The sequence below is a fragment of the Microchirus variegatus genome (assembly GCF_963457635.1).
Source record: "Microchirus variegatus genome assembly, chromosome: 5".
Lineage (NCBI taxonomy): Eukaryota > Metazoa > Chordata > Actinopteri > Pleuronectiformes > Soleidae > Microchirus > Microchirus variegatus.
This window is the reverse complement of record NC_139806.1, coordinates 3114614-3132984: the sequence shown is the minus strand read 5'-3', so window position 1 is coordinate 3132984 and position 18371 is coordinate 3114614. Positions and strand designations below refer to the sequence as shown.

Sequence of the window (18371 nt, the reverse complement as noted above, 5' to 3'; positions counted from 1 at the left end):
TGTACATTAGGTTATGTCCCGAGGATTAACATGTATTCATTTGACTATTATAACTAAAGTTACACTAAACAAACGACTGTTCACGTGATATAACATGACAGTGTATATAACACACGCTCTCGCCAGCCGCAGTAAACACAGCCTGCTTCAAAGGTTAAGAGATAAAAGGAGGGTCAACAGCTGCTGACAAGTGCTGAGATTATTTCCATTCCGATAACTGTTACTGACAGGTCCCCCCCCCCCCCCCCCCCCCCCCCCCACCCGTGTCGCCGTGCCAAATGGAAGTGACAGATTCCGAGCCCCTGCTAAAGAGTGACGATAACGTTGACCTTAAAGGTCAAACACCTACTCGTAAAAAGGTGGTGAAGGCGATTTAAAAGGCTTGTTGTTGTGTGTCACAACAAATGAACATCGTTTCCGTATATAAGAAAACTACAACTGCGGTTCTTTCGTGCAAATTTAACATATATGTATATTTGTTTCATTAACGGGGGGTGATTTCCACTTGAGAGATTTCAGATTTCAGAACCTACAGTCGCTCGACTACAATCGACCCAAATCACCTTTGTGCCTTACCGGTCAAACACAATTGCCCTTAACTCCAGAAACAAGACCACAGAAGTTTAAGGCGATCTAATGGTCAGTCGTTGTAATTGATGCAAGATCAGATGTAGTGTCTAATGAAGCCCATAATCCTCCCGATGCTACTTTAAGCACAGGTGTGAATGTCCCGTTATCATCATTAGCTCACAGATACCTGCTTGTCCACTTAGAGGGTTAACGACATGACATGTAATAAGAGAGGAGACGAGACGCCCTGAACTTTATGAACACAACAGGAGCGTCGAGGTTTGGGGGGGGGGGGGGCCTCCCTCTGCCCTCCTTAAATACTTATCCATACACAGTCCTTCAGCAGTGACAGAGTCAGTGACACTTTGGTAAGCTCAGTTAGCTTCATGCTTCTCAAACACTGCCTTCACTGAAAGGCATGAAACATGAACATAATCTTCATTTTTATATTAACCCTAAAATGTGCTTGATTTATACATAATATTCGATTCCTTAAAAGTTCACGAGGCCTTCGGAGGAGCAGGCAGTCTTGGACGGGGATTGACTGACCAGCTGGAAGCGATTATACGTGGGATTATGACGGGGTCTGAGTACGAGCAGCGGTTTTTGTTGTTGACCTTGAGGCCCAGGCTCTTGGGCTGTCTGTGACTCTATTTTAAGCACCAGAGATTTGTTTTATCTTGCTGCGTTCGAGTCACCGCGTCACCTCGACTTTACAGCTTTTCGAGACCTGTTACACCTCGCGTCATGGATCCTCTGTGCTCGTCTGCCTCGGCCTAACTCTGCTGATCCTGCTTTTAATCGGTACTTTGAATTCACGCAGCATAAGACACTGATTGTTACGGTCGCAGCAATTGTTCCTTTAAGGCTGGATTTATTGTAATACACTACCGTTCATTGCACAAGGGGTTTTCTAATCATCCAATAACCTTCTAACACCATTAGCAAACACAATGTACCATTAGAACACTGGAAATGGGCCTCTATACACCTATGTACATATTCCATTAAAAACCAGACGTTTGCAGCTAGAATAGTCGTTTACCACATTAACAATGTATAGAGTGTATTTGTGATTCATTTAATGTTTTATTCTTTGATAAAACAGGGCTTTTCCTTCAAAAATTAGGACATTTCTAAGTGACCCCAAACTTTTGAACGGTAGTGTACGTATAACTGAATATTCTAAATTCAATATTTTCCACACAAGGTTGAAGGAACTGACTCATTGTCCAAAATAAAAAGAGAAGGGAAGAACACTTGCAGCAGCAGTTTGTTGCAACTTTATTAAGCACTACAGGTGGTGAATATTGGTAGTTGAGGGGATCTACGGTTCACAGCAGGGCAAAGTATCTCTGAAGGCTCCAGAGCTTCACTCTTCATCAAAGCCTTTCTGTTGCAGCCATGACAGTTGAGGAGAGAAAGAAGAGGGACAGCTGTTAGGTCAGTTTATGATTAGTACTGCGTTAGCTTCAAATGCATATAAAAGGACAACACCGGAGCACTGCAATTGAGCCGCAGAGTCAAACGTAGCCAACAGAGGGCAGCGTGTGCCAGGGTCAAGTTGCTGTGCACCTGCTGCAGAACGCATGCATTTCAAACCTTTGATCCCACGTCGCGGCTCTTGGCGCGCATCTTGTTGACCTGAGACTCGGCGATGTCGGCTCGCTCCTCGGCCTCGTCCAGCTCGTGCTGAAGCTTGCGGAACTTGCCGACGTGAACGTTCGCCTGCTCCTCCTGTTGTTTTGGCCGTTAAATAAAATAAACGAGAGCACGTGATGAGTTTGACCGACTGCAACCGAGAGCGACGGGGCACAATGGGAAGAAGACGGAGCAGGAAAACACTCACCGCCTCCTCAGAAGATCTCTTGTATGATTTGACTTTCAGCTGCAGCTTGTCGACCAGATCTTGGAGACGGGCGATGTTCTTGCGGTCTTCCTCGTTCTATGGGAAAAGGAGCATTTTCTTTGTTTTATTTTAGGCACTTATTAAGGTTGATAAAGCCAGATACCTTCGAGGTATAGTGCACTCTTAGAAATAAGGGTTCCAAAGGGTCCTTCTACAAGGGCTGAGGTTCTACCTGGAAACATGTGCTTCTGAAAAAGCCTTTTCCCGAAGAAGGGTTTTTCAAGGGTTCTTGGTAACACTAATGGTTCCAATAAGAACCATTTTGAGCCAGAGAACCCTTTAAAACCCATTTCCCGAATAAAGGGTTTTAAAATGGTTCTTGGTGGAACCCTCCAAAAGGGTTCCAGGTGGGACCTTATTTTTTTTGATGACCACTGACCACCACAGACATGGAAAGATGACGAAATCTACACGACTGTTCAAACGTTAAGGGTCCCGATACAATTTTTCCACCATGGAGGTTGTTTTATGTTCCACACTCTTAGAAATAAGGGTTCCAAAAGGGTCCTTCTACAAGGAATGAGGTTCTACCTGGAACCATTTGCTTCTGAAAAAAAGGTTTTTTCAAGGGTTCCAGTAAGAACTATTTTGATCCAGAGAACCCTTTAAAACCCCTTTCCTGAATAAAGGCTTTTAAAAGGGTTCTTGGTGGAACCTTTATAAAAAGGTTCTATGTGGAGCCAAAAAGGGTTCTCCTATGAGGACAAGCCGAAGAACCTATATGGTTCTACCTAGAGTGTATGTGACACCTGTTGAAGTCGTTCTAACAGAGTTTTCTAGCCCGAAAAAGTGAAACAGACCCTTGTAACTTCTTTTAATAGTTATTAAAAATGTAAACAAGCTTCTACCACGAGCCTGGACTCATGAGAAGAGAGCTGCCGTTAATGTTGTGTTCAGAAACACTGGCGGATCTTACACTTCCCGAGTGAGCAAGACAGTACCTGATAGGTCACTTCCTTGATGCGGCGCTCATATTTACGAACACCCTTCACAGCCTCACTGCTTTTCCTCTGCTCCATTTCCAGCTCATTTTCCAGCTCCTTCACCTGATCGCAAACAAGAATGTTTAGTTGTTTTTTTGAGTTTTTTTTTTAATGCAACACTTGCATAATCACAGCAACTGAAACAGAAACACTCACCCTGGCCTCCAGCTTCTGCACCTGCTTCTTGCCTCCCTTTAGGGCGATCTGCTCCGCTTCGTCCAGACGGTGCTGCAGGTCTTTGATGGTTTGCTCCATGTTCTTCTTCATACGCTCCAGGTGAGCGCTGGTGTCCTGCTCTTTCTTCAGCTCCTCTGCCATCATGGCAGCATCAGTGATGGCCTTCTTGGCCTTCTCTTCAGCGTTTCTGCACTCCTGCACGGCGTCTTCTACTTCTGTCTGAAGCTGGGAAGTGTCAGCCTCCAGCTTCTTCTTCTGGTTTATCAGGCTGGTGTTCTGGTGTCGCATAAGAATGCAAGCATTTCATTCATTTCACATTCAAGCATTTGTAGGAAAGATGTAGTTGGTCACGGCATTTTACCTGTGAGTGCAGTAGCTGCACCCTCTCGCTAACATCCATCAGCTCTTGCTCAGCAAGTTTGCGGCTTCTCTCAGTTTGCTCCAGAGCAGCCCTCAGTTCTTCCAGTTCAGCCTGGAGCAGGGTGTTGCGCCTCTCAATAATGGCCATGTTTTCCTTCATGTCTTCATTGGCCCGCAAAGCGTCATCAAGCTGGAGCTGAGCATCCTGTAAGGTTTTTAACACCCAATTGGTTGTAAGAGAATGCCGTATGAAAGACGAAAGCGGAAATCAAACTTTAAATCTCATCATTTACTTTACCTTCAAATGTGCATGGACAGATTTCAGTTGTTTCTGGGCCTCAGCTGCCTGCCTGTTGGCTTGACTCAGCTGGATCTCCATCTCATTGAGGTCTCCCTCCATCTTCTTCTTGATACGCAGGGCCTCGTTCCTGCTGCGACACTCGGCCTCCAGAGAGCTCTGCAGGGTGTCGATGGTCCTCTGCAGGTTCCTCTTGCTCTGTTCCATCTCCTCGTCTTTCTCGGACAGTTTGCGCTCAATGTCGGCTTTAATTTGACTGAACTCCAGCTGGGCTCTGAGAATCTTGCCCTCCTCGTGCTCCAGAGAACACTAAAATAGAAATCGGGTCTAAATGCACTGAGCTACCATGTGAGTGGCTGATCAGATGGAGCGTGTGTACCTTATAAAGTGGTAAGTGAGTGTAAACATTTTAGGTGAAAGTCTTACCTCTGCTTCCTCAAGGGCACATTGAATCTCACTCTTTTCCTGGTCCAGCTGCTTACGAACCTTCTCCAACTCGTGAATAGTTTTTCCTCCCTCACCAAGTTGCTCAGTGAGGTCAGAAATTTCCTCTGTTGATGAGAATAGTTGCATTTCATTGGCTTTTTTCCCCCCCAACACCTACAAATAATCTGTACGATTGCTTGCAATGACACTTTACCTTGAAGGTTCTTGTTCTCTCTCTTCATGGTCTCCAGTTGTTCCAGAGCTTCTTCATAGGAGTTCTTCAGTTTGAAGAGCTCGGTGCTCAGAGCCCTGGCTTCCTTCTGAGAGCTCTCCAGCTCACACTGAGACTCCTCATACTTCTGCTTCCACTCAGACAGGATCTAGACATTGAAATATAGTACATTAAGATTTGATTTGTACCACTTTGGAAGATACTTTTGTGATGTCAGAACTTGAACTAAAATGGGATTTCAGAGGAGATATGAAAACACCTCAAAATACAGATTTCAACACATACCTTGTCAAAGTTCCTTTGTTTCTTGTCCAGAACAGCAGCAGCAGCATTAGACCTCTCCACATCCACCATGAGATCTTCAATCTCATTCTGCAGCCTGTGTTTGGTCTTCTCCAGAGAGGAACATTTAGCGTTCACTGCTTCAACAGCTTCCTCAGCATCCTGCAGACGCTGAGCCAGCTTTTTTCTGGAGTGCAGCACAATCCAATCAGCGTTATACACTCTTAGGGCCAATTTCAATTCCTATCTTAACCCTCAAGCTCAACCCTTAATCTTAACTAACCCTCAAAACCAAGTGTTGAGGGTTATTTTGTCACTTGTCACAGAAATGGGACACCCCTTAAATGCAGATACGTCTTCAGACTGTAGGGGGCAGAATAACGCGAAAGCTGCGTCCAGTCTGTCAACTCCAAAGAAGAAGAAGAACACATTTACGTCAGGATTATTTATTACGATCCGTTTGTCAGTCAAGTTATTAGGTTGTCAGTTAGTTATAAGATGATACTCATACAAATATTCAGCTGACAGTTACCACACATACCATAGATACCATAAATGTTACGCAACAATGACGTCAGTAATCCATAATATGGGCCTAAACTAAGATAATACAATGGTTTTCATCATTTTTTTTATCTCTATTAACAAAGAAAATAATTCATTTGTAGCGTACTCGTATCGCTGCCTTCGGCGCCATCTTTGTTACGTGAAAACGCCCTTAAACTCGGCCCTCAACTTAATTTTTCTGAGAATCGGGACAGCACTTGGACTAGAGGGAGCGCACATTTTTGAGATTGGGGGTTAAGCGAGGAATTGGAATTCACCCTTTAACAACCGTCACTCACCCTTCCCTGACCCTCGCTCTTCCTCTCATAGACCTACTCTGGCCTCTTCTGTGTGACCGTCAACCCCTACAAGCAGCTGCCAGTCTACAACCAAGAGGTGGTCGTTGCCTACAGAGGAAAGAAGAGGAGTGAAGCTCCTCCTCACATCTTCTCCATCTCTGACAACGCCTACCAGTACATGCTCACTGGTAATGCACCTGCAGCTGCAGCATAAACCAAATAAAGTGGAATCAAACGCTGAGGAATCACTAGATTTCTGAAGTTATTCCGTCTTCTCTTTTTCAGACAGAGAAAATCAGTCAATTCTCATCACGTAAGTTGTGTTTTCACGATCGCAGTGTCGTAGATTGTCAATATTTGTTTGCTCTGAAACGTTTTTTGCTGATATGAAGCACTTGTAATGGATTATAGTTAAGCTAAGTACATGCATACTGACTGAATTAACTGTGTGTCCTCAGTGGAGAATCTGGTGCCGGGAAAACCGTCAACACCAAAAGAGTCATCCAGTACTTTGCTAGCATTGCAGCTGGAGGCGGGAAGAAAGACACAGGCTCCGACAAAAAGGTAATTTTTACATAGATCTCTTTAAATTGCTACCATTATTTAAAAAACTGTAGAAACCTCGCAAGTTCTGCATTTACCTATTTTATTTTGGACAAAACAAGCTATATACTAGTTTACATTCAGCTGACAGTTACCACACACCACGACTTATTGAAAAGTAAACCATACCGGCCGACTATTAACAAAAGACCGTAAAATAAAAATAAATGTTACGCAACAATGACGTCAGTAATCCATAATATGGGCCTAAACTAAGGTAATACAATGGTTTCCATCATTTTTATATCTCTATTAACAAAGAAATACTTCATTTGCAGCGTACTCGTTTCGCTGCTTTCGGCGCCATCTTTGTTATGTCAAAACACGCAATGCATTCTGGGTAGCCCTTGCTCCCAAGGGTGGTCTCGGAAAATCTCAATATTGAGGGCGATACAGCCCTTAAACTTGGCCCTCAACATAATTTATCTGAGAATCGGGACAGCACTTGGACTAGAGGGAGAGCACATTTTTGAGATTGAGGGTTAAGGTTGAGGGTTAAGCGAGGAATTGGAATTCATCCCTTAAACTGAACCAATGTAGTACGATGTGTTTTACTCACTTGGCCTCCTCCAGCTCCTCGGTCCTCTGGATGGCATCAGTTTCGTACTTAGTTCTCCATTGAGCCACCTCAGAGTTGGCCTTGGACATGCCACGCTGCAGTTCACCCTTGGCCTCCTGCTCCTCCTCATACTGCTCTCTGAGAAGGTCACAGTCGTGGCGAGCAGACTGCACTGCATGAGCTAAAGCATTCTTGGCCTGGGTTAATATACAGTAGATATGGATAATGTTGTTTTTTTTCTCCAGGACAAACAACTATTTCAACACATTTTCCCTCACACACTCTGTACCTTAATTTCCTCGTCCAGTTGTCTCTTCAGATCTTCAGCTTGCTGATTGTAGGAATTCTTTCCTCTCGTGAGCTGAGAGACAAGAGATTCCTTCTCCTCCATGCGTCTCGAGAGCTCATCTAGACCAAGCGAACGTTTCACTCTTACATTAACTCTACTCACAAGACGTTTATTTTTGCACGATACTCACCGTTCTCAGCCTGAAGCTTGGCTTTTTGGGTGGTAAAGTCGTTGAGGGACCTCTGATATTCATCACACTTGTTTCTGTATTCGTTCATTTGATCCTCCAGAGTTCTGCAGGTCTTCTCCAGGATAGTCTTCAAACAAACATGGTCATGGTTAAAAAAAACAAATGTCAATGTGTAGATTAACGTGTCTATGGGTTGCACCAGTGTCGAAATTTGCTTTACCTTTGACTTCACGATATGTTCCATACTGGAGACGACATCATCCAGCTCCAGTCTGAGCTCACTCTTTTCCTTCTCCAGTTTCTGCTTGACTCTCTGCAGGTTGTCTATCTGCTCTCCCAGGTCAGAGACGCTGTCAGCTTGTTTCTTCCTGAGTGTGGCAGCAGTGGCTTCATGCTGCAGAGTGGCCTCTTCAAGGTCTCTGCGGAGCTTCTGGAACTCGGCCTCCCTCTTCTTGTTCATCTCAATCTGGGCAGATGTTGCTCCACCAGCCTCCTCCAGCCTCTCGCTGATCTCCTCCAGCTCTCTGGCCAAGTCTGCTCTCTGCTTCTCCACCTTGGCTCTTGCAGCTCGCTCTGCCTCCAGCTCTTCCTCCAGCTCTTCGACGCGAGCCTGATGTCACGACATGTTTAAGCGTCGCAGTGCTTGAAAACGTAGTTTGCACTTCATCGAAATCATTTCACTTTACCTGCAGCTCCTTCAGCTTTTTCTGGAGTTGAGCGATGATGGCCTGCTCATCTTCAAGTCTGCCGTTCAGCTGATTGATTTCAAAGTCTTTCCTGCGAAATGTTGTGTTGAGTGATACTAAATAACCATAAAAGCAACAAAAAAAAGTCCACAATAGAAAGAAGAATTAAATATTACTTTTTCATTCGCTCTTCCAACTGCTGCTTGTCATTTTCTAGATCCATTACAGTCTCCTGCGTCAGCTTCAAGTCTCCCTCCAGCTTTCTTCTGACCCTTTCAAGGTCCATTCGAATCTTCTTCTCTTGCTCCAGAGACCCCTCGAGCTTAAAGTGATATCGAAAAAAGAAATAATGAGTTATTGCCAACCGTGAATACTCAATCTACTTTAAGTGAGATACGTCACAGGTTCGTACATCATCCACTTGCTGTTCCAGCTTGACTTTGGCCTTGGTCAGAGTGTTGACTTTGTCTTCTTCACTCTGCAGATCATCCAGTGTTTGCTGATGAGCCTCCTGTAAGGCTTTCTTTTCCTTGGTTAACTTGGCAATGATTTCATCCAGAGCCGCCATCTCCTCGACCAGGTTCTTCACCTGTGAACCATTAAGAGAAGCATTAACAGATGCTCCGTTTGATTGGTGTTTTAGTTTGTTGTCGTACCTTGTTCTCAGTGGCATGCTTCTCTTTTTCCACTTTAGCCAGAGTTAACTCTAAGTCATCAATGTCTTTCTTTAACTCGGAGCACTCATCCTCCAGCTTCCTCTTCTTGGCCGTTAGTTCAGCGTTCATCTCCTCCTCATCATCCAGCCTTTCAGTCAACTCTTTGGCTTTGGCCTCCATCTGGATTTTGTTTTTGATCAGCCCCTCACACCTTTCCTCTGCATCGCAGAGATTATCTTGCTCCTGTCAAACATTTAGTCTCATTAGCAAGTCCTGGAAGAACACAGGAGAGGTTAGAAAAGGTTATGATCATTATTATTTTCTCACTGCTTGAACTTGTAATTGCAGGTCGTTCTTCTCTTGGAGAAGAGAAACCATTTTCTCCTCGAGCTCCTTCCGTCGAGCTTCAGACTTTGCGTAAGCCTCTTTCAGCTTCAGGAATTCTTCCTTCATGTTGGCCATCTCCTTCTCTGCCTCGGCAGATCTCAGCAGAGGTTTAATCTTGAAGTACAGCTTCATCCAGGGCCAATTCTTGACCCCCATGAAGGAGCGGACATTCCACTGGATCACCAGCAAGGCATCTCTGTTTTCAGTCAAATGGAAGGCTTGAGTAGAAAAAAATCAATGATCTATGAATATTTAATGACCAGAGTCAGTCTGTTACCTGCGTTCCACGATCTTCTGATACTCGATACGAGACAAAAGACCACGAGCCCTGGCTTGAATGCCGGTGATGATTTTAGAGAGACGTTCGTCTCTCATTTCCTCAAGCAGACCCAGCAATCCAGCCTTAAAGAACACCTGAAGACAGTAATGTGTTTTGTTTCATTTGTTCCCAAATTCGTCATAATCTACAGGAATTGTGTGTCACTTTTCTTTTCCACACCAGTACCTTGGTGTGCCCAAACTTGTACTGATTATGATCTATATCCAGAGACCCGAGGAGTTTCTCTGCTCCCTTCCTGCTGTCAATGAACTGACCCTCGGGGATGGCGGCAGGATTCAGGATGCGATATCTGGAGGAATGAAGAAGAAAAGAACATCCTGAAGCATCATCTCACAATCTTCCAGTATCTGTGGAGTCGTGCGGTATGTTGGGAGTAATACCTCTGCTTGAAATCTCCATAGAGGATCCTGTTGGGGAAACCTTTCCTGCAGATCCTGATGCCCTCCAGCACACCGTTACAGCGCAGCTGGTGCATCACCAGGGGATTCTCCATGGCCCCAGGAGTCTTGGTCTCGTTGGGGATGATGCAGCGCACAAAGTGAGGGTGAGTAGACCTCAAGTTGGTCATCAGCTTGTTCAGGTTTTCCTTTAATAACGTAATAACCCATGTATTTAAATGCACTTGTATATACAAAATACCGTATCATTGAGGAGTGAAACCAGCAATGCACAATACCCTGTGAAGAGCAGACACTGTCTGAAAGGATGATCCCTTCTTTTTCTTTTCTTTTTTACCTTCAATACCTTCTCCCAATGCTGTTCAGGGAAAAAATAATAATTTAATTAATAACCTAAACAAAAAAATTTTTTTCTCCAAATAAGTAAATCACACCATACCTGAATCAGCTCCAGCATAATTTGCAAAGAGTGTAGCCAACAGCTTTAAAGTAGACTTCTGGTACAGGGTAACTACAGTCTCATTCAGAGGGTCCTTGTTCTTCACCAGCCAGTTATTGATATTGTAATCAACAGTTCCAGCATAGTGCATCAGGGCAAAATGGGCCTCTGGTTTCCCTTTGACAATTCTGGGCTTTTGGAAGTTGGCAGATTTGCCCAGATGGTTGTCATAGAGCTTAGCTTTAAAAGTAGCATCAGAGGCTTTGGGGAACATGCACTCCTCTTCAAGGATGGACATGATACCCATGGGCTGAAGAGACAAAGTATGAATTAGTTTGGGAAATTTTTGTTTTGTTTTGTGGGGTTTTTCATGTTGTCGTCTCTCACCTTCTCAATGAGGTCAATACAGGCCTGCAAATCCATACCAAAATCAATGAAAGTCCATTCAATGCCCTCTTTCTTGTACTCTTCCTGCTCCAGCACAAACATGTGGTGGTTGAAAAACTGTTGCAGTTTTTCATTGGTGAAGTTGATGCACATCTGCTCAAAGGTGTTGAACTGTAATGAAATAGTCCCCAGTTTGAGGTTTGACCATTTAAACCAAACTAAACTTCACGACAGATTTATTTATTTATTTTTGTTTTTTTTGGAGCTCACTTCAAAGATTTCAAACCCAGCGATGTCCAGTACACCGATGAAGTACTGGCGAGGCTGTCTGGTCTCCAGTGACTGGTTGATTCTGAAGACCATCCACAGGAACATCTTCTCATAAACAGCTTTGGACAGAGCTCCGACAGCATAGTACACCTTTAGCACAGGGAATACAGAAAAACCAAAGTACACTAAACAATGCACTTTTTTATATATGGTATTTTGCAATTGAATTGATGTTGCTATTGGTAAGGTTTTTGGGAATTCATTCCATTGTTTCTCACCTGGGCAACGCTCTGTCCCTTGGTGACCCACTCATTTCCTACTTTGACTCTTGGGTGACAGAGACCTTTGATGAGGTCGGCAGAGTTCAGGCACATCAGATACGCCGATTTGTCAGCATCTTAAGAAAGAAAGAAACAGGGCAGTGAGACTCTAATAGTTGGTTCCCGAGTCGTCATGATGACCCAAGAAAAGCCCCCCCCCCCCTTACCCTCAGTGCCGTCAGCCTCGGCCTGCTCCTCTCTCGGCCTCTGCTTGAACTTCATGTTGCCGTAGTGCATGATGGCACCAGTCAGCTTGTACACAGAGTTCTTCTCCTCTTGAGTGAAGCCCAACACATCGAAGGCACTCTGCAGAGGAACAAAGTAACTCTCGCAACTCTTTCACGACCCTTTCTTGCACTCTCTGATCCATGTCCTCCTCATTTATCCATTAGCACGGGTGAATTCCAATTCCTTGCTTAACCCTGAATCTCAAAAATGTTCTCCCTCTAGTGCAAGTGCTGTCCCAATTCTCAGAAAAATTAAGTTGAGGGTCAAGTTTAAGGGCTGTATCGCCCTCAATATTGAGATTTTCCGAGACCACCCTTGGGAGCAAGGGCTACCCAGAATGCATTGCGTGTTTTCACATAAGAAAGATGGCGTCGAAAGCAGCAAAGCGAGTGTGATACAAATTAAGTATTTTCTTTGTCAATAGAGATATAAAAATGATGAAAACCATTGTATTATCTTAGTTTAGGCCCATATTATGGATTACTGACGTCATTGTTGCATAACATTTATTTTTATTTTACGATCTTTTGTCAATAGTCGGCCGGTGCGGACAAGCGATCGTTTGCTATGGTTTACTTTTCAATAAGTCGTGGTGTGTGGTAACTGTCAGCTGAATATTTGTATGAGTATCATCTTATAACTAACTGACAACCTAATAACTTGACTGACAAACGGATCAGAATAAATAATCGTGAAGTAAATGTGTTCTTCTTCTTGTTCTTCTTTTTTGGAGTTGACAGACTGGACGCAGCTTTCGCGTTATTCTGCCCCCTACAGTCTGAAGACGTATCTGCATTTAAGGGGTGTCCCATTTCTAAGTGACAAAATAACCCTCAACACTTGGTTTTGAGGCCAGTTAAGATTAAGGGTTGAGCTTGAGGGTTAAGATAGGAATTGGAATTGACCCTACGTCTCCTCTCCTCAAAGCAAAACGTACATAGATGTTAAAAAAAAACTATGTATAATTGTAAAACAATATTCCACACTTATACACAAACATACTTTTGTGCAATATGTACAATTTCTCCCACCGAATCTTCCTAAACTGTACATACTTGACCATAAATAGAGCAGACTTCAGCCATTGTGATTAGATCAGGGTTAAATGGACAATTTAACAAAAGAAACTGACGTCTGTTGCCATCAGTTCCTCTGCATCATCAATGGAGGCCACTTGCGTTTCCCCCTGAGAGATGAAGGCGTAGTCGTAGGGATTAAGTGTGATCAACAGCATCTCTGGGAGAGACAAAGAGAGAGTGGTGAGCAAAGGTCAGACAGACAGAGACACACAGCTTCAGTGCAACAGACCCTGAACTCACCCAGAATCTCCGGCTTCTTGTTGGACAGAATCTGGTAGAAAATGTGGTAATCTCGCTCAGCCTTGAGCTGGAAGGTCACGCGGGATTTCTCCAGAAGGTCTGACGGTTGACAAGGACGAGAGAGAAAACGCAAAAATATGAATAATTTTTGTTTAATTAGTCAAATTAATTGCGAGAATGTTGCGTTGTCGTCGTTCTTACAGGTCTCGATGTCAGCAGAGGCCAACTTTCCCCTGGCATCAAAGTGAATTCGGATGAATTTACCCTGAAAGGATAAAGTTTGTGTTCATAATGATCCTGACGGTACCTGCCGATGCTACTTTACTGTGTTTTCAACGACAACCGAATCACCGTATAATAAAAGGCACTCACAAATCTAGAGGAGTTGTCGTTCCTGATGGTCTTGGCATTACCAAAGGCCTCCAGAGCTGGGTTAGCCTGGATGATTTGATCCTCCAGGGTTCCCTGACAAAGAGGAACATTGTGTACAGTCAGTCTGTTATTTCTACACAAAGCTACACAGAGAGACTTTAACGACCTCTAGTGGCACTAAATGCTCAGCATTTACCTTGTCTTTGGCATTGGGATCCTTTTTAAAGCTCCCAGCTGCAATGCTCGCAAAATACTGGATGACTCGCTTTGTGTTGACGGTCTTTCCTGCACCGGATTCTCCACTGCAATTGCAGCAGGTTTTATGATCAGTTTGGTGGTTTAAAAAGTTGACGTTGTTATTTCTGGACACGCAATATTTGTTTTAAAAGTATATTTACATACGTGATCAGAATTGACTGGTTCTCGCGGTCTACGAAAGTGTACCAATTTTGTTAGTGTCAAGGTTGAGCATGATTGTATGTACTGTGATGTGAACGCGTCATATCAGTCTGTACCTGACAGCATGTACTGGTAGGCGTTGTCAGAGATGGAGAAGATGTGAGGAGGAGCTTCACTCCTCTTCTTTCCTCTGTAGGCAACAACCACTTCTTGGTTATAGACTGGTAGCGACTTGTAGGGGTTGACAGTCACACAGAAGAGGCCAGAGTAGGTCTATGAAAAACAATATGAAACAGTCATTTCAGTAATCTATCTGTCTGTCTGTCTGTCTATCTACCTGTCTGTCTGTCTGTCTGTCTGTCTGTCTGTCTGTCTATCTATCTATCTATCTATCTATCTATCTATCTATCTATCTATCTATCTATCTATCTATCTATCTATCTATCTATCTATCTATCTATCTATCTATCTATCTGCTAGCAAGCAATCTTGCAAACTAGCCAAGTATCTATCTATCTATCTATCTATCTATCTATCTATCTATCTATCTATCTATCTATCTGTCTATCTGTCTGTCTGTCTGTCTGTCTGTCTGTCTGTCTGTCTGTCTGTCTGCCTGCCTGCCTGCCTGCCTGCCTGCCTGCCTGCCTGCCTGCCTGCCTGCCTGCCTATCTATCTATCTATCTATCTATCTATCTATCTATCTATCTATCTATCTATCTATCTATCTATCTATCTATCTATCTATCTATCTATCTATCTATCTATCTATCTATCTATCTATCTATCTGCAAACAAGCAATCTTGCAAACTAGCCAAGTATCTATCTATCTATCTATCTATCTATCTATCTATCTATCTATCTATCTATCTATCTATCTATCTATCTATCTATCTATCTATCTATCTATCTATCTATCTATCTATCTATCTATCTATCTATCTATCTATCTGCTAGCAAGCAATCTTGCAAACTAGCCAAGTATCTATCTATCTATCTATCTATCTATCTATCTATCTATCTATCTATCTATCTGTCTATCTGTCTGTCTGTCTGTCTGCCTGCCTGCCTGCCTGCCTGCCTGCCTGCCTGCCTGCCTGCCTGCCTGCCTGCCTGCCTGCCTGCCTATCTATCTATCTATCTATCTATCTATCTATCTATCTATCTATCTATCTATCTATCTATCTATCTATCTATCTATCTATCTATCTATCTATCTATCTATCTATCTATCTATCTATCTGCAAACAAGCAATCTTGCAAACTAGCCAAGTATCTATCTATCTATCTATCTATCTATCTATCTATCTATCTATCTATCTATCTATCTATCTATCTATCTATCTATCTATCTATCTATCTATCTATCTATCTATCTATCTATCTATCTATCTATCTATCTATCTATCTGCTAGCAAGCAATCTTGCAAACTAGCCAAGTATCTATCTATCTATCTATCTATCTATCTATCTATCTATCTATCTATCTATCTATCTATCTATCTATCTATCTATCTATCTATCTATCTATCTATCTATCTATCTATCTATCTATCTGCTAGCAAGCAATCTTGCAAACTAGCCAAGTATCTATCTATCTATCTATCTATCTATCTATCTATCTATCTATCTATCTATCTATCTATCTATCTATCTATCTATCTATCTATCTATCTGTCTATCTGTCTGTCTGTCTGTCTGTCTGTCTGTCTGTCTGTCTGTCTGTCATTGGTTTGACCCACTCACATAGATCATCCACGCTGCATAACGTTCTTTGAGGTTAAACAGCACAGCCGGCTCGTGGAGGAAGGTCAACATGGCCATGTCCTCGATCTTGTCGAACTTTGGCGGATTCTGTTGCATAATCTGAGTGTCTTTGACCGTCACGGTCTGAGGAGCGTTTTAAAAAAAGAAGCACAGTTTAAACGAGCTTTAAACGCAGGCCACGACATTCTCACACACACAGAGAAAACAACAACAACAACAACACTCGCAGGGAGACTCTGTTATTGTCGCCGCTGCCAGTGCAGCTGCGTGTGCCTCATGCCACACATGGCCAATGCGAGATGGTCGCGATGCCTCACTTCATCATCACTCAGCTGCTCGGTGAAGTGTCGGGAGACACTTGCATTACAGCGGCACTCGCGTATTCACACTCACTTAGAGGAAGACAGTTTGGATCGCACACAGATTTACACTAAGATTCACACCTGCTCCCAGACAAGGACTAAGCTAAAGGCAGCGCTAATGAGGTCCTTGTGCTGACTGTTTATCACCAGCTACTGTGTTATTGTCTGGCACTGGTTACTGTTTACTGTACTTAAGTAGACAATTCACACATCTGTACTTTATTATTATATTTCTAGCAACTTTTACTCCACTGCATTTCCTATATCATTGACTAGCAGAGCCAGGAATTTAACCCACAACCTACCAGTTGAAAGACAACTCGCCCCTACCACTGAGCCTTATTTACAGTAAATATCATCTACTTTAAGACTTTTACTTGAGTAATACTTTTTTTTTTTATACAAGGGACTTCTATCAAAGAAGCCATTTTCTTGTGAGATACTACTACTTTAAGACTTTTACTTGAGTAATACTTTTTTTTTTTTTTTACATAAGTGACTTCTATCAAAGAAGCCATTTTCTTGAGAGATACTACTACTTTAAGACTTTTACTTGAGTAATACTTTTTTTTTAAATTATATTTCTAGCAAATTTTACTTCACTACATTTCCTATATCATTGAATAGCAGAGCCAGGAATTGAACCCACAACCTACCAGTTGAAAGACAACAAAGAAGCCATTTTCTTGTGAGATACTACTACTTTAAAACTTTTACTTGAGTAATACTTTTTTTTTTTTTTTACATAAGTGACTTCTATCAAAGAAGCCATTTTCTTGTGAAATACTTGTACTTGTGGCTGGAAGACTTGCGTTAATCACCTCCACAACCACGTTTGTCTGTTTGTGAGCTGCATAACTCTGAAAGTAAACGGCCCGATTGTGATGATATATTCTGGGAGTGAAGATCTTGGCTCGGGGGAATACATTAGATTAGACTTTGGTGGTGACCCAGAGACGGATTTGGATGCAGGATTCTTACCGTGTACTGATACTGTGGGGAAACAGAGTGGGTTTAGCCCAGGTTAATGATCTCAGAGTTGTTTTTCTAGTTAATTATTTCACACAGATGTTAATCTGGTAATCTGACATTATTTGTAGATACGGCTCTGCTGACAATGACGTTATGTTATAGCATGTTATTCAAGTGCTGCCAGTGATAAAAAAAAAACACGAAGCCACACAAGATGTAATCACTGACCTTCCCACGCTGTGTCTCCACAGTGACGTTGTCTCCGTCTCGGCTGGAGACGGTCGCCTTCACAAACTCTTCCACTTGATCCGGGACAAAACACTCCTTCTTGATGTCGAAGGGACGCGTGGAGGCCTCCATGCGCTCCCTGTCCGACTTCCTCAGGTAAGAGGCAGCCGGCCCAAACACAGACATCTCTGCGTCGCCCATGGCTGCAAGTGCATGGAAACACAGTCAGCAGAGACGGTGAGAGGTTCGACCCTGCATCTCATCTCACTCTGCAACTATATAAACTATCTTTTTTTTGGTTTATAAGTTTTTCTACTTCTTTTGGGATTTGAAAAGCTGAGAAAACACTGAAAATGAAGACTATTTACCTGTGGGTTCAACTCAGAGGTGAATAGGTGAACTCGGGCTATAGGGGATAAATCTGTGACCTATAGGAGCAGAGGGACAAAGAGACGTACATGTAAGACCTTCTGAGGGTGGAGAACATCTGTGTAACCTGGTAAAGACAAATGTCAGAATACATCATGGTTAAAGTGTGTTTAGCATCAATTAGCAAAAACATCTTCAGGTTAAATGTCAGCATCTGTGAAGACAAGAAAAAACAATTATGGACGCAGACTTACAGAGACCAGGTGAAGAGGAAGCTGCTACTGCAGTGGAGGCAGGGATCAAATATATAACCCCTGATAACCCTGCCTTACAAGGCCAAGGGCACCACCCTGACCTGATCACTGACACACACACACACACACAACACACACCAACAGGTACACAACTTCCACACATACCACAAACACACACACACACACGGTGGTAATCGCCATCACTTTCATCTCTTATGACAGGGCTCTTGGTGGCTCTCGTGATGCTTGGCCGCCCTCCCTGCTCCTTTCTGTCCCCTCACGTCGAAATAATGTGATTTTTCGGGAGCAGGGCCAGGAAATTTTCGGCCGCATATCTCGCCCGTGATTCACCCAACCATGAGCTCCTCTATCTCTAATTCTACTAATTTTTTTTTTTTGCTGCCAGCTCACGCGCTAAATTCCTTCACCAAGTGATGAGCGCTCATGGACAGAAACCAGATTCTGTTTATTGTGCCTGAGGAGGAACAAAGGGG

General features: G+C 43.1%; 1 protein-coding gene and 1 long non-coding RNA gene across 2 annotated transcripts; one reads left to right on the top strand and one right to left on the bottom strand.

Moving 5' to 3' along the window:
- Positions 1-1833: 1833 nt before the first annotated feature.
- On the bottom strand, positions 1834-17906 carry LOC310927749 (myosin-7-like). Its single transcript, XM_083890135.1, has 39 exons — positions 17878-17906; positions 17623-17682; positions 17255-17457; positions 15672-15815; positions 14041-14197; positions 13928-13955; positions 13722-13827; positions 13526-13618; positions 13355-13418; positions 13154-13252; positions 12967-13070; positions 11774-11912; positions 11565-11683; positions 11287-11436; positions 11017-11187; positions 10630-10939; positions 10469-10548; positions 10173-10378; positions 9958-10081; positions 9730-9866; positions 9393-9648; positions 9066-9308; positions 8822-8998; positions 8586-8731; positions 8410-8500; positions 7944-8333; positions 7724-7850; positions 7534-7652; positions 7245-7441; positions 5241-5424; positions 4938-5103; positions 4724-4848; positions 4298-4606; positions 4001-4204; positions 3619-3915; positions 3421-3525; positions 2420-2515; positions 2173-2307; positions 1834-1963 (listed from the first exon to the last, which is right to left on the bottom strand). Exons 3-39 carry the CDS (start codon positions 17453-17455, stop codon positions 1943-1945), a joined length of 5820 nt encoding a protein of 1939 aa, XP_083746261.1. The 5' UTR covers positions 17456-17457; positions 17623-17682; positions 17878-17906; the 3' UTR covers positions 1834-1942.
- On the top strand, positions 6149-6640 carry LOC310927752. Its single transcript, XR_014592834.1, has 3 exons — positions 6149-6270; positions 6368-6395; positions 6541-6640. It is a non-coding gene; the product is annotated as an uncharacterized lncRNA (long non-coding RNA).
- Positions 17907-18371: the final 465 nt, after the last annotated feature.

Bases quoted from the DNA above. Each gene is read 5' to 3' on its own strand.
- LOC310927749 (XM_083890135.1), bottom strand. From the start codon at position 17,455: ATGGGCGACGCAGAGATGTCTGTGTTTGGGCCGGCTGCCTCTTACCTG. The intron at 11,684-11,773 runs GTAAGGGGGGGG...TTCTTTCTTAAG, and splicing joins CGAGGCTGACGGCACTGAGG to ATGCTGACAAATCGGCGTAT. The intron at 10,549-10,629 runs GTATGGTGTGAT...TTCCCTGAACAG, and splicing joins TTATGCTGGAGCTGATTCAG to CATTGGGAGAAGGTATTGAA.